Source organism: Balaenoptera musculus, chromosome 19, assembly GCF_009873245.2.
Source record: "Balaenoptera musculus isolate JJ_BM4_2016_0621 chromosome 19, mBalMus1.pri.v3, whole genome shotgun sequence".
NCBI classification, from domain to species: Eukaryota; Metazoa; Chordata; class Mammalia; order Artiodactyla; family Balaenopteridae; genus Balaenoptera; species Balaenoptera musculus.
Window position 1 is genome coordinate 26,559,032 of NC_045803.1, and position 12,565 is coordinate 26,571,596.

General features: G+C 41.3%; 1 protein-coding gene across 6 annotated transcripts in view; it reads left to right on the forward strand.

Annotated features, from left to right (window-relative positions):
• Positions 1-981: 981 nt before the first annotated feature.
• The window catches only part of HEATR3 (HEAT repeat containing 3), a 36,696-nt gene continuing 25,112 nt past the window's right edge, over positions 982-12,565 (forward strand). For 4 of the 6 annotated variants that reach the window (XM_036833765.1, XM_036833769.1, XM_036833767.1 and 1 more), the window contains exons 1-8: positions 982-1,284; positions 1,428-1,600; positions 3,498-3,585; positions 4,231-4,283; positions 5,500-5,607; positions 7,825-7,934; positions 10,205-10,345; positions 11,861-12,138. In XM_036833765.1, coding sequence (XP_036689660.1) covers positions 1,150-1,284; positions 1,428-1,600; positions 3,498-3,585; positions 4,231-4,283; positions 5,500-5,607; positions 7,825-7,934; positions 10,205-10,345; positions 11,861-12,138 — 1,086 coding nt within the window. In that variant the 5' untranslated portion in view covers positions 982-1,149. Of the gene's footprint in view, positions 1,285-1,427; positions 1,601-3,497; positions 3,586-4,230; positions 4,284-5,494; positions 5,608-7,824; positions 7,935-10,204; positions 10,346-11,860; positions 12,139-12,565 lie in introns of those variants that run through there. The other 2 variants (XM_036833766.1, XM_036833771.1) reach the window with 2 other exon arrangements.

Genomic DNA, 12,565 nt, shown 5'->3' on the forward strand with positions numbered 1-12,565 from the left:
TGATTATTTTCCAAAATATGCTATAGTAATTAGTCATTTCCTTTACTAGACAGTCAACTCTTTGAGGGTAGGGTTGCCATGGGATGGAACTTTTCTCCCATACGTTGTTGACCTGAAAGCTATATATCTATTGGGTGCTCCATAAATACATGTAATTATAAAGACTACATAAGATTCTCCTGTACTTTTCCTTCTTTCTGAGTACTTACCACAACTGTAATTAAATAGTTACTCACATAATTATATATTTAACACATCTCTCAGTAAACTGTAAACTCCATAAGGACAAAGACAAATGACAGGGTCCATATCTGTCTTGGTTATTGTTTTATCCCAATGCCCAGCACTGTACCTGGTACACAATAAATATTTGTGAAAGAATCCTTTTGTTATTTGTTAAATGAAAGTTTCAACCATACATTTATATAGTGCTTATTATGTGCCAGTCTCTGTTCTTAGCATATTAAACACATTAACACATTTATCCTTATAACAACTCCATTATGTATATATTATTGGTATCCCCATTTCACGATGAGGAAACTGAGGCAGGAAGGTTTAGTAACTTCTTAGGGAGCCCATCAAATAGGGACTTTGTCTATGACAGGAGCTGTGCTAGGCACAAAATAAAATCGTGGTTAATATTTTTTGAGCACCTACTACATACATCAGGCTTGGAGTTAGGCACTTTACACAATATTTTTTTAAGCCTCACAATAACCTGACCTGGCAAGTTAGGTATCCTTAATCGCATTTGATTATTATGGAAATAAAGGTTTGGCAAGTTCAGTAACTTGATAAACGTCACTAGCTGGCGGGAGGCGGAGTCGGTTCTAACCTTCAAATCCAGCCTTCCCCTTCCTGAGAAAACCCATAAGACACGCCCCTCCGCAAGGTCTGGGCCCGCCCAACCTCCCCTCTACGCCTGCGCTCTCCCCGCGCTGGCCACCACCCCCCCCTCCGCCGCCGCCGACACGACACGCGCACGCGCACGCGCATTGCTTCCCCATGTGGGCTCGGGCCGTCATCAGGCCCAGCTGAACAGTAGTGGGTAGACCCCTAGACTGCAAGACCTTGCTGCCAGCTGAGCAGACGCCACCGTCTTGCTGTTGCCCTCCTCTCTCGATCTTCCCGCCAGCGCAGTTCACCATGGGCAAGAGCCGGACGAAACGCTTCAAGAGACCTCAGTTCTCCCCTACGGGCGACTGTCAGGCCGAGGCGGCGGCGGCGAACGGGACTGACCCAGAGGAGGACGACGGGCCAGCGGCGGAGCTGCTAGAAAAAGTGAGGCGAGGGCTCGCCGGGCCGCGCGGGGAGGGGCGGGGGGAAGGCCTCGCGCGGAGCCCCCCAGCAACGCCACGCGCCCCTGCCGCCGCGCCCCCGCGCGTGCGCTCTGCTCTCTCTTTGACACTTGTTCTTTCCCGCAGCTCCAGCACCCGAGCGCCGAGGTCCGCGAGTGCGCCTGCGCGGGGCTGGCCCGGCTGGTGCAGCAGAGGCCGGCGCTGCCGGGCCTGGCTCGCCGGGACGCCGTGCGACGCCTCGGGCCGCTGTTGCTCGACCCCAGTCTGGCGGTGAGGGAGACGGCGGCTGGCGCACTGAGGTGAGCAGGGAATGGGGTCCGGGCTGGTGCCTCGGATCCGGGCCCACGGCGTCCATCTGGCACCTCCTGTGTGCCACGCACCGTAGCTAATCGGTTTCATCCTCAGTGCACTTGTCTGCGGCAGCTCGGGAGGGCCAGGAACTGCAGAGGCTCTCCTGTTTGCAGAGGGGGGATTTGAGCTCAGGCTTCAGACTCCGGAGGACCCCATGAGCCCCGGACTACACGCATTGCTGCTTCACCTGCAGTAGCCACCTGTCAAACGTCCTCTCGTCAAGGCCTAGCGCACGTTGTATCCTTTCCAGGGAGCCTACATGGAGTCCTGAGGTTCAGTGAACTCTTCCAGTATATATGCTAGGTGTTCTAGGTGCGGTAGGTTTTGAGCAGGCAGGACATTGAGCAAGACAGCCAAGATCCCTGCCTTCACAGAACCCGTGTTGTTGCGGAGACAGACAGGAAACCAGTAAACAGGTGAAACATAACATTAGATCGTAAGTGGTGGTATGGAGAAACCCAAGAGGATGATGAGTTGGGGGTGGGAAGTTACTTTAAATTGGGTGATCTTTAGATGACATTTGTGAACTCTAGCCTCCTGGCTCTGCAGGCTAGAGCCAGGCGTGGACAAACAAGGGAAAGAGCATTCCTGACAGAGGGAACAGCAACAGCAGAGGGCTTGGCATGGTTAAAGAATGGGAAGGGTATGTGGCCGAATAGAGTGGAGGGCGGGCATTGTAAGAGTTGAGGCTGGAGAGATGGATAAGGATCCAGTGGTGTAGAGCTAAAGGACCTATTCTAAGCAGGAGTGACTGGTCTAATTTACCTTTTCAAAAGGCCACTCTGGTAGCTGTGCAGAGAATGGACTGTAGGGGGGGCAAGAGTAAAGTTAATATTCGTAGTTTTCATAGCTCTGTCTTTATTTATTCTGTTTCATTCATTGATTTAGCAAGTATATATTGAATGCCTGCTGTGCAACAGGCAGTGGGCTAGGTCGTGGGCATGTGGCAGTGGACAAGACACATAATTTCTGTCCTTAATGGATCTTACAGTATTGAGGGAGGCAGGCATTATGAAACTAATCACACAAGTGTGTAATTACAGCCAATGATATTTACAGAAGATGCTATGAGAAGGTATACCTAGGGGTTCAGGGAAGAAAACCCTAAGGGCGTGATGTTTTAGGTGAGATCTGGGGGATGAGTGGGGATTAACCACTTGATGGAGGAAACAGTGTGTGGAAAGCCCTACCATTCCCCCGAAGCATACACACACTGAGAGCTCCTGGAAGATGGTGAGGCGGCTTCCGGTTTCTCTTCATATCCTGAGTGCCTAGCACAGTGCTGTGCACTCAGAGGGCAAACAGTGTCTTTCCAATCAAAATTAAATTTAGTCAGGATTGCTTCAAGGGAATGTCTTTCTCAATAGCCTCACCCTTCCTACCCTGGAAGTCTTGATTCCAAGAAAAGTTCCCTTCATATAAGATCAGGCAGGCGACTTCCCTGGCGGTCCAGTGGTTAGGACTCCGTGCTCTCTCTGCGGAGGGTGTGGGTTCAATCCCTGGTCGGGGAACTAAAATCTCACAAGCCAGGCTGTGTGGCCAAAAAAAAAAGATCAGGCCATGACTGATTCCCATTAAATAGGAGAAGTCTTCCCTCTCCCTGTGTATCGTCTCAGTCCTGAAAACTAAGCTGTTACAAGACAGAGACATCTGTTTACTTCACGCAGAGCAAGGATTAGCATAGGTGGAGATCTGTGGATTGGCTGTGCAGCATCTTACAGGAATCATAAGCGATTTCTTCCGGGAAACCTTAAGTATGGGTAGAAATAGAAATAAACTTGAGCGCTTAATATGTTTTGTGACATGTGGTCTGAAAGTAAAACCTGTTTTAAACTTCTTGTGTAGAAATCTCAGTGCTTGTGGCGGTTTCGAAGTTTGTGATGACATGGTGACCAAGGATGTCATGACTCCGCTGGTCGCACTGCTGAAAGAGGTATGCCGCTTTCCCAGGTCGCTGTTAGTATACACACTCAGACGGTTTGGGGTTTTGTTTTGCCTTTTTTTTTAAAAATAAGTTTGTTTATTTATTTTTGGCTGCGTTGGGTCTTTGTTGCTGCGCACGGGCTTTCTCTAGTTGTAGTGAGCCGGGGCTACTCTTCGTAGCGGTGCCTGGGCTTCTCATTGCTGTGGCTTCTCTTGTTGCGGACCATGGGCTCTAGGTGCGAGGGCTCAGTAGTTGTGGCTCGTGGGCTCTAGAGTGCAGGCTCAGTAGTTGTGGTGCACGGGCTTAGTTGCTCCACGGCATGTGGGATCTTCCCGGACCAGGGATCGAACCCCTGTCCCCTGCATTGGCAAGCGGATTCTTAATCACTGTGCCACCAAGGAAGTCCCTGTTTTGCCTTTTAAGTACTTTGGTGTTAGTTATTTTGTCTTCCCTCAAAACATCCTATAGGAATTGTATTTCTTTCCTGGAAACACTGATCTCATCATGGATACGAGTCTCTAGTTTGTCCCCACTACCTTTATTTATCTGCTTGTTAGAAAAGACCTTCCTAAAACTATAGACTGACTCCTTTAGACTTTAAATTTCATACGATGAAAATAATTGGTATTTATTGGTTGCTTATTTATGTGCTAGGTGCTGTCTTGTGTATTATTTCACTTAATCCTCGGAGCAGTCCTGTTTGGCAGGTATTGTTATTCCTGTTTTACATATGAGGAAGCTGAAGCACAGATATTAGGAATTTGCTGAGAAGACTAGATTATGTTCTCAGATTTAATATCATGCCACCTTTATTGCATGATGTAGTTCAGGGATTAAGGAGCTCTTCCTCCGCCCTGCCTCTGGTCCACTATTCTGTATTGATGGGTAATTTTCACTTGAGGCCATATAAAGAATATCCAGTTTTGATGAGAGGTGTCAGTCTTGTTCCCTTTAGAACAGTGATTCTACTAGGGATGATGTGCCCTGCAGGGGACATTTAGCAATGTCTGGAGTCATTTTTGATTGTCACGGCTTTGGAGTAGGGGTTGCTACTGGCATCTAGTGGGAGAGGCCAAGGATGCTGCTGAACATCCTACATTGCACATGACAGCCACATGCACCACAGCAAAGAATCATCCCATCCAAATGTCAGTAGTGCTGAGATTAAGAAGCCTGCTTTAGAGGGTGCCGTGGATTGTAGGAGAGGGGCAGAACTGCAGAGTGGTTCAGAGCACCCACTTCGGAGCCAGGATGCCTGGATCTGAATCCCACTTCACTAGATACTAAGCTACACCTTCAGCAAGCTCTCTGTACCTCTGTTTCCTATTTGTAGCAGGAGATTAGGGATAAGAGTTCATCTGCTTCATAGGTTTGTGGTGAGGATTAAATGACTTAACAGACATGAAGTGCTTAGAATAGTGCCTTGCACATAGAAGGTACGGTATAGATGTTAGCTCTTATTATGTGTTACTTTTCTTTGCCTTATATACTATCTTTACCACGTTAGATAAAATATTTTGTATTGATTTTACATTTTCACTTAAAATGTGAAATGCTTTTTATCCAGTTTGTACAGTGACTTGTGAACCTTTCTTGTCTGTATTTCTTGCCAGAAGGGCGCAGGGTTACAGGAACTGTACTGTTTATGAGAATTTGATGGGCTTGTTAACCACTATCATTTTTTTTTTTAATTTTTATTGGAGTATAGTTGATTTACAATGTTGTGTTAATTTCAGGTGTACAGCAAAGTGAATCAGTTGTACATATACATATAGCCACTCTTTTTTTTTTTCTTTAGATTCTTTTCCCATATAGGCAACCACTATCATTTTTGATGTTTACTTTTTGTGATTCTTCACTGTCTTTCTGTTTAATTATTCTTTTGAACAAAGTTGCTAATCATGGTGTTTGGTTTCAGTGTAGTACTGGACTGGATTCAAATGAGATGTCTCCACAGGAAAAAAAAGATCAGAACAGAAATTCTATTGAAAACATAGCCAATGAGGCGGTAAACGTGCTGTGGAATATATGGTAAGATGCTTTCCAAACGCAGCCTCCTGCTTCAGTGCTACTCAGGCTGCTGCTCCCTCTGTTAAACTGCAGAGGAATCTCTGTTCTCTTTGGTAGGTGTGTAAATCTTTGATGTTAGTGCTCGGTCGGAGGTCTCATCAAGTGACCTAAGATCAACTGTCCTTCCCAAGCCGTTTTCCTCATAGCATCACTATGTCCTTTTTTGCTTTACAGCTCTTCTCTCCAGTCATTGCTGCTGACAAAAATAAGAGGAATCATGGACGTTAGTACCCACTGCACCTCCTTCCTCCCCCACTACCCGTGTACCTTAAGCAGCAGTTGTCTTAAAGCCAGCCAGGCTCCAGTGCAGTAGATGCTTTGACCTGGCATCTGGAATGAGACAGGGACCACAGACCTCAGTGGGTGCTTTACTCCTCTGCCGTGGCAGGTGCCATTTGACAGGGAAGTAGATGCCTGAGAAGAGCTCCTTTGGTCCCAGTAGGAAGAAGGCCATGCTCCATTCCATCATTGTAACAGTGGCCCGGGGCGGGGGAGGGTGGGAGTAGGGGTGGGGGTGGGTGGACTTGCTTTTAGGAATGGAGATGGCTGGAAACACAACCTGCATTTTTTTCTACGTCATTTTATTGTCTTACATTTCTAGCCAGATTCTAGCAAGAATCTGTCATTTCCTTATTTTCAGTCAGCAGCGATGATTATTTCTGACCTAAAGCACAGGTACTTCATAGAATACAAGGTTAAGTTGGATCCTGGAAAGCTGCCTGCACAGCAATCCAAACTTGCCTATGATTTCTTTTTTTTTTTTTTTTTAGTTTTTATTTTTATTTTTTAATGTTTATTGGGGTATAGTTGATTTACAATGTTGTGTTAGTTTCAGGTGTACAGCAAAGTGAATCTGTTATACATATACGTATATCCACTCTTTTTTAGATTCTTTTCCCATATAGGCTATTACAGAGTTATTGAATAGAGTTCCTTGTGCTCTACACTAGGTCCTTATTAGTTATCTATTTTATATATAGTAGTGTGTATATGTCAGTCCCAATCCTCCAATTTATCCGTCCCCCCCATGATTTCATTTTAAACTAGTGGATGCATTCCACCAGGAAAATTGGAGAGATCAGATCTGAGGAAATGGCATTCAAGCAAGCTAGTGGGTGCTGTTTTTCAGATAACTTTAATATATAAATTGTTGAACTCAGAAATTTAAAAAAAGTTTTCTTTGAAAAGTGCCTGAAAAAGTGGTCTCCACAGTGATCTCTCTTTCCTGAGTGCCTATTATCTTAACACATTTATGCTTTATTTTCCTGACTATACCTGACTTTACTATGGGCTTCTTGAGGGGAGGTTCGTAGCAGTGTTGCAGTAACTAGATGGATGGATGGATGGATGGATAGATGGATACACAAACAGAAAATAGTTTATCTTTAGACAGCAAGATTGAATTTAATCATTTAGTCAGCTCTGTTAGCTGTTAGTCTGTCATGTGTATATATGGTATGTCTGGAGGAATATTCTTCTCTGGAACCAGGGATAAAATTATTATAATTAGCTCTGTTTACCCTGTATTTAGCATATATGTTAATTAATAACATTGATAACATTAATTCTGATTCTTTTATTAAAAAGTGTAATTTCAAAAATATTTATTATAACAATTTCTCTGTTGCAGACTGCAAATTCTGTTAAAATTATAACAGTCTAGATGGAATGAATAAAATTTTAATTTTACTTTCTTTTAAATTTGTACTTTTTGTGTGATAAGTATAGAGGCCTTTTATCCTTACTTTAATTTATCATTACTGTGATATAGTGGAAAGACAAGTAAGCTGGACCCAAAGACTCACCAGTAACAAAGTGTGTGATCTTTGGACAGATCACTTCACCTCTTGGGGTCTGAGTTTCCTTATTCGCAAAATGAGGCATTGAAGTAAATGATTTCTAAGCTCTCTTCCATCTTTAACCTCCTGTAAGGAAATTGGCATGCGGGTAAAGAGATTGGCTAAAAGATCCTACTGTGATGGAAATAAAAATACAGATAGCCAGTTGTGTTCACAGTGACTATGAATGGGCATTGGTTTCTTCATCTATAAAAATGGTGGTTGGTTGACTACAGCTCTTTGGTTCTTTTACAAAGCCTAATTATTTTTTCATGAATTTCTGTGGTTGATAATGTTAAAATGTGAATAGTAAAACTTTTTTTTCCCCCCTTCAATTTAGTGAATGCAGTAGTAGAGCAGTATCTATATTCAACAAAGAAGGGTGTTTGGAGATTGTATTAAAGTATTTAAGTAGGTTCTCCACCAATGTTGACCTGGCTATTTCAGTAGGTAAGTGAAGAAAAAGTTATGTGTGGCCTTATTCAAAATTTTTTATTCAGACATAGCATGTTTATTTCTACAGGAGTGATTTTTTTTCCTCATTGTATGTAAATGCCTAGCTGAGTTCTATTCTGAATCTTTTAAAGTCTGTGATTAATGCTCTACTTATGTAGTTTTCCTGCTCTTGACTCTGAGAGGGAGGAAAGTAATTATGTGAGCATATGTGGTTTCTAGTATACTACCATTCTTAGAAGGCTTTATTAATTCTTGAAGCTTTCATCTCCCATTTACTGAGAAACAGTAACCCACAACTACCAGGCCTTTGAGCCAAAGTTAATTGGAATGTAGACTTATTTAAATGGCTTGTACCACTGTCTCATACTTCCAGAAGAATACTTTTGATAACCTGTGCTTTTTTTTTGAGAGAGGAAAATAAGTGATTGGAATTTCACACAGGCCTGCTTGCCTTCCAGACAGGGAAAGCAAAGTCTGGCAGCTTCAGCTGCCTTGGCTCCCTCGCCTTCTGTACATGGGGTTAGAGAACCACCGGGGGCCCTTACTCAGCAGGGGGAGGAGACAGAAACCAGAGGGTGGGCGGCTCAGCAGAACTCTGGGGGCAAGTGGAGAAATAATGGGTGAAAAGCATTTTTTTCTACCCATCATAATATAGGCATCTGGCTGTTCTTTTATTTAACCGTGTATTTCTCCTGGCAAGGACAAGTTTATTCCCCTTACTGGAGTGTATTCCCCTTACCAGTGTTTCTCTTGGCTCTAGTGGAAACAGAACAGAAAAGGAAAAAATAATAGTGGAATAAATACCACTGGGAAAAATTTTTAAATCAGTTTCTCAAAATGGAATCTTTGGCAAAGGGGAGATTTGTGAGTAAATGAGAATTTTAAAAACAGTCGAACTAGGAAATTGGTAGGTGACTTATAGTCTCAGAGGACAGTCTTTAATTATAATAAAAGAATTTCAGGAAAGTTCATAGCTTTTAAAAGAGAAACTTCACTTCTGTTTTGGGGCCTTAAGTTTTGTAGATTTGGTTATTTATTTAGTTTTTTTCCTAAAGAACTCTTTTAAAGAACTTGAAAAAAATGGATCAGAATAAAGTTATTTTGCATTGTATAGCAGTGTGTTCCTTGGCATTTAGCTAGGTTCATGATTTTGTAATCAAATGTCAAATTACTTTTGAAAATCAAGCACGGCTTACATATAGTAAAGTGAAATTCTGAGATTCCATACTATGTATTAATATAGCTTTCTTTGAGCTTGTGTTGTCTTAGCAATCACAACTTATCTTGTTTTTTTGCTAAAGTGAATTTAATTAGTCTCTTAATGAAAAAAATACTACATTGGGATATATGTATATGTACATATATGCATATATATGGATTTATGTATAAATGTATTTTGGAAACCAAAATAGAGCACAGCAATAGCATGTATTTTGACTACTAATTTGGATGGGAACGATCTGCTTTGGAAGTTTTAGACCTGGAAAGAAATGGATTTGTATGGTCTACAGTATCTCAAACAAAACAGATTTGGGCTTGCTTCCTCATTTGTGCTTCCTTCCTCATTTGCGCTTCAGTCAGACCTTTCATGCAATCCCAACTGTTTTTATACTTTCAGTTAATTGTTTCTAATTTACAAGTTGTAATCCATTGTCTTGTTCTAATGCCAGAGAGCAGTTAAGTGCTAAATAAATCATATGTCTATTAATATTTTGCCCATCTCTTAATTTGCTCATATTTTTATATAAAATACTTTTTTCCTTAAATATGTTTCACCAGAAATAACTCGTAATTTTTAAGGTCGTGCTGAATTTCAAAGAAGCCAGAATGTTCCCAAACCTAGGGCTTGTCTTTGACAGCAGAACTACCCTGAGAGTGTTGTCAGTGCACTGGTGTTTGGTCCGCAGGCTGTTTGCTACTGGTCTGTGATGAGTACAGAAATAGGGGCTAAACCTTTATAAATGTTTATAGTAATTCCACATTGTCACGGCGGTTAAGAGGCTTTTAAATTATATTTTATAAAAGTATAGTTTTATAAAGGATTAGAAATGAAGAAAAAAGGAAGAAAGGTCTTTTATACCTCTGATAGTTTGGGAAGCCTCATTTGCATGCACCGTGTTTGAGGGAAAGTGTGTATCTCCTACAAAAGCTACCTGTGTCCAAAGAACTTGTAAAGATGCAGATGTTTTTTGATGAGTTATTTTGGTTTAAATTATCCTAGCAGAATTCATTTTTTTCTAAATATTTGATGTTTGTCTTTATAGCATATTGTTTGCAGACGGTGACCGAAGATAACCCAGAGCTACTGAAATCTTTCAGTGCCCCAGCATTGCATGTGCTGGAATCAGCAATGCTTTCTCCTGTCAGTTCCATGGAATATATTCTATTAAAGACATTGGTGGCAGGTAAAGTTTAGCCATATGTGATAGTGTGCTTTTTTAGTAACTTGTAGTAGGTAGAGATGGGGGACAAAGTTATTCCCCCATTTCACCACATCAGGGCTTTCTGTGCTTAGTCTGTTCTGAAAATTTTAATATTTTAGTGGAGACCCTTAATTCAAGCAGTTCTGCATAGTTTCAAAGCCTTCTAAGATTAAATTTGTTTTTAGTTTAATAAACTACTGTTATCTGATAAAGAAATGCTGTTGTCAGGACCCCCTCTTATTTATGAACCAGTGAGTTCAGAAGTTGACTGTAGTGCAGGCATCTAAGACATGACCATTCACTTTCCTATAAGATCTTCACCCGCAATGCATCTCCCCAGAGTTTCTAAATACAGAAAGAAGAAATAATCTGATGACATGCCAAGTAGTAGGTAACTTATTATATATTTTCCTCTTGCCCTTTGGTCTTCCAGGGGTAATTTATCTTGAGAGGTGGTTTTTTTCCCCGAAACTGATAAAATACACATAACATAAAATTTAACATCTTAACCATTTTTAAGTGTACAGTTAAGCAGTGTACATTTGCATTGTTGTATAACCAATCTCCAGAACACTTTTCATCTTGCAAAACGGAAACTCTGTACACATTAAACAACTCCATTTCCCTCTCCCCTCAGCCCCCAGCAACTGCTATTCTCCTTTCTGTCTCTATGGATTTGACTAATCTAGTGCCTCAAATAGGTGGAATCATACAGTATTTTTCTTTTTGTGACTGGCTTATTTCGCTTAGTGTAATGTCCTCAGGGTTCATCCATGTTATAGCATGTGTCAGAATTTCCTTCCTTTTTAAGGCTGAATAATATTCCACTGTATGTATATATGACGTTTTGTTTATCCATTCATCTGTGGATGGACACTTGGCTTGCTTCCACCTTTTTGTTATTGAATAATGCTGCTATGAATATGGTTCTGCAGATGTCCGTCTGAGTCCTTGCTTTCAATTCTTTTTGAATATATATAGCCAGGAATGATTTTTATTGTAACCGTCACATTTTTTTTTTTTTTAAATTAGTCTAACTACTTAGTGGTAGCTGTTCTCGTTTCATAAGCAAAAAACCAAGAACCTGCTCTCCGGTTGTCCGTGAGACCTTCAAATTTTAGTGCATTCCATTCCACTCTTGGAATATAAGAAGCTGCTTAGGAGAGCAGCTCAGGTTAAGATGAAAGAAAGCCAGGCAACTCAGTTTGTCGTGGTAAAAGAAACTTGATCGGTGTTCTCTTGATCTGTTGCTCTCTGGTGTATCAGAGCAAGGCATTGTGTGCCAAGAAAAGGAGACGATTGTGAAGGACTGCTGTAATAAAGGGAGCTGCCTCTGTGCAAAGCTTTTTGACATTTAATAAAAACTGAACAAAGGCAGTGGGATCGGGATTTTTTGAAATTACACCTGAGCTTAAAGAAGCACTCTCATGGAAACTATATTTAATCAAAGATTTCACAGTCGATTTCTTTGTCCTTATGCTCATTTTTTTTCCACAGGCACAATTTGGAATCTAAAGGACATTATTCCATCCAAGAGTCAGGCAGAAATCATAAATGCCATACTAAAGATCTTATCTGAAGTTCTGGAAATGGATGCTGGTGAAACGGTTATTCAAATGAAGGAGACCGAAACTCAAAGGATAAAAACTGCTGCACAGACTGAGGACACATTACAGAATGTTAATGGTGATGATTTGATTGAGGATGATGAAATGGAAGAAATTCCTCATAGAAGGAAAGTCAGAAGGAAAACTTTCATTTCAGATTTACTTCCAGTAAGTCGGATTGATGCTTTCAGACATGGATTAATACAGCTATTTTCTTTCAATAGGTATCCTAAGCTTTGTAGGAAAATGTTACAGCAAAGTTAATTATAAAGTGAATTTCAGTTAAAAAAAAAAAAGTCATGTTTTCCCATTAACTCATAACTCAGAAATCTCCCAAAGGAGAAAAAAAAAATGTCCTAAGACAAAACTTTTATATAGAGAAGGTTTGAAAGATGGGGTAGACCAGTACTTTTGCAGCACTTCAGAAACATGTGGTCATCTCCCACTTCAGTTACACATTCTCTCCCAGACTGTCTTCAAACTAAAGGAATTTTTACTTTGCTTGAATTGTCCTTTGCATTCATGTCTCTTTTATTTTAGTGTTTAGCCTTACCAAAGTAGCAAGCCAAACTTTCATTTACCTCCTACTGCCGAG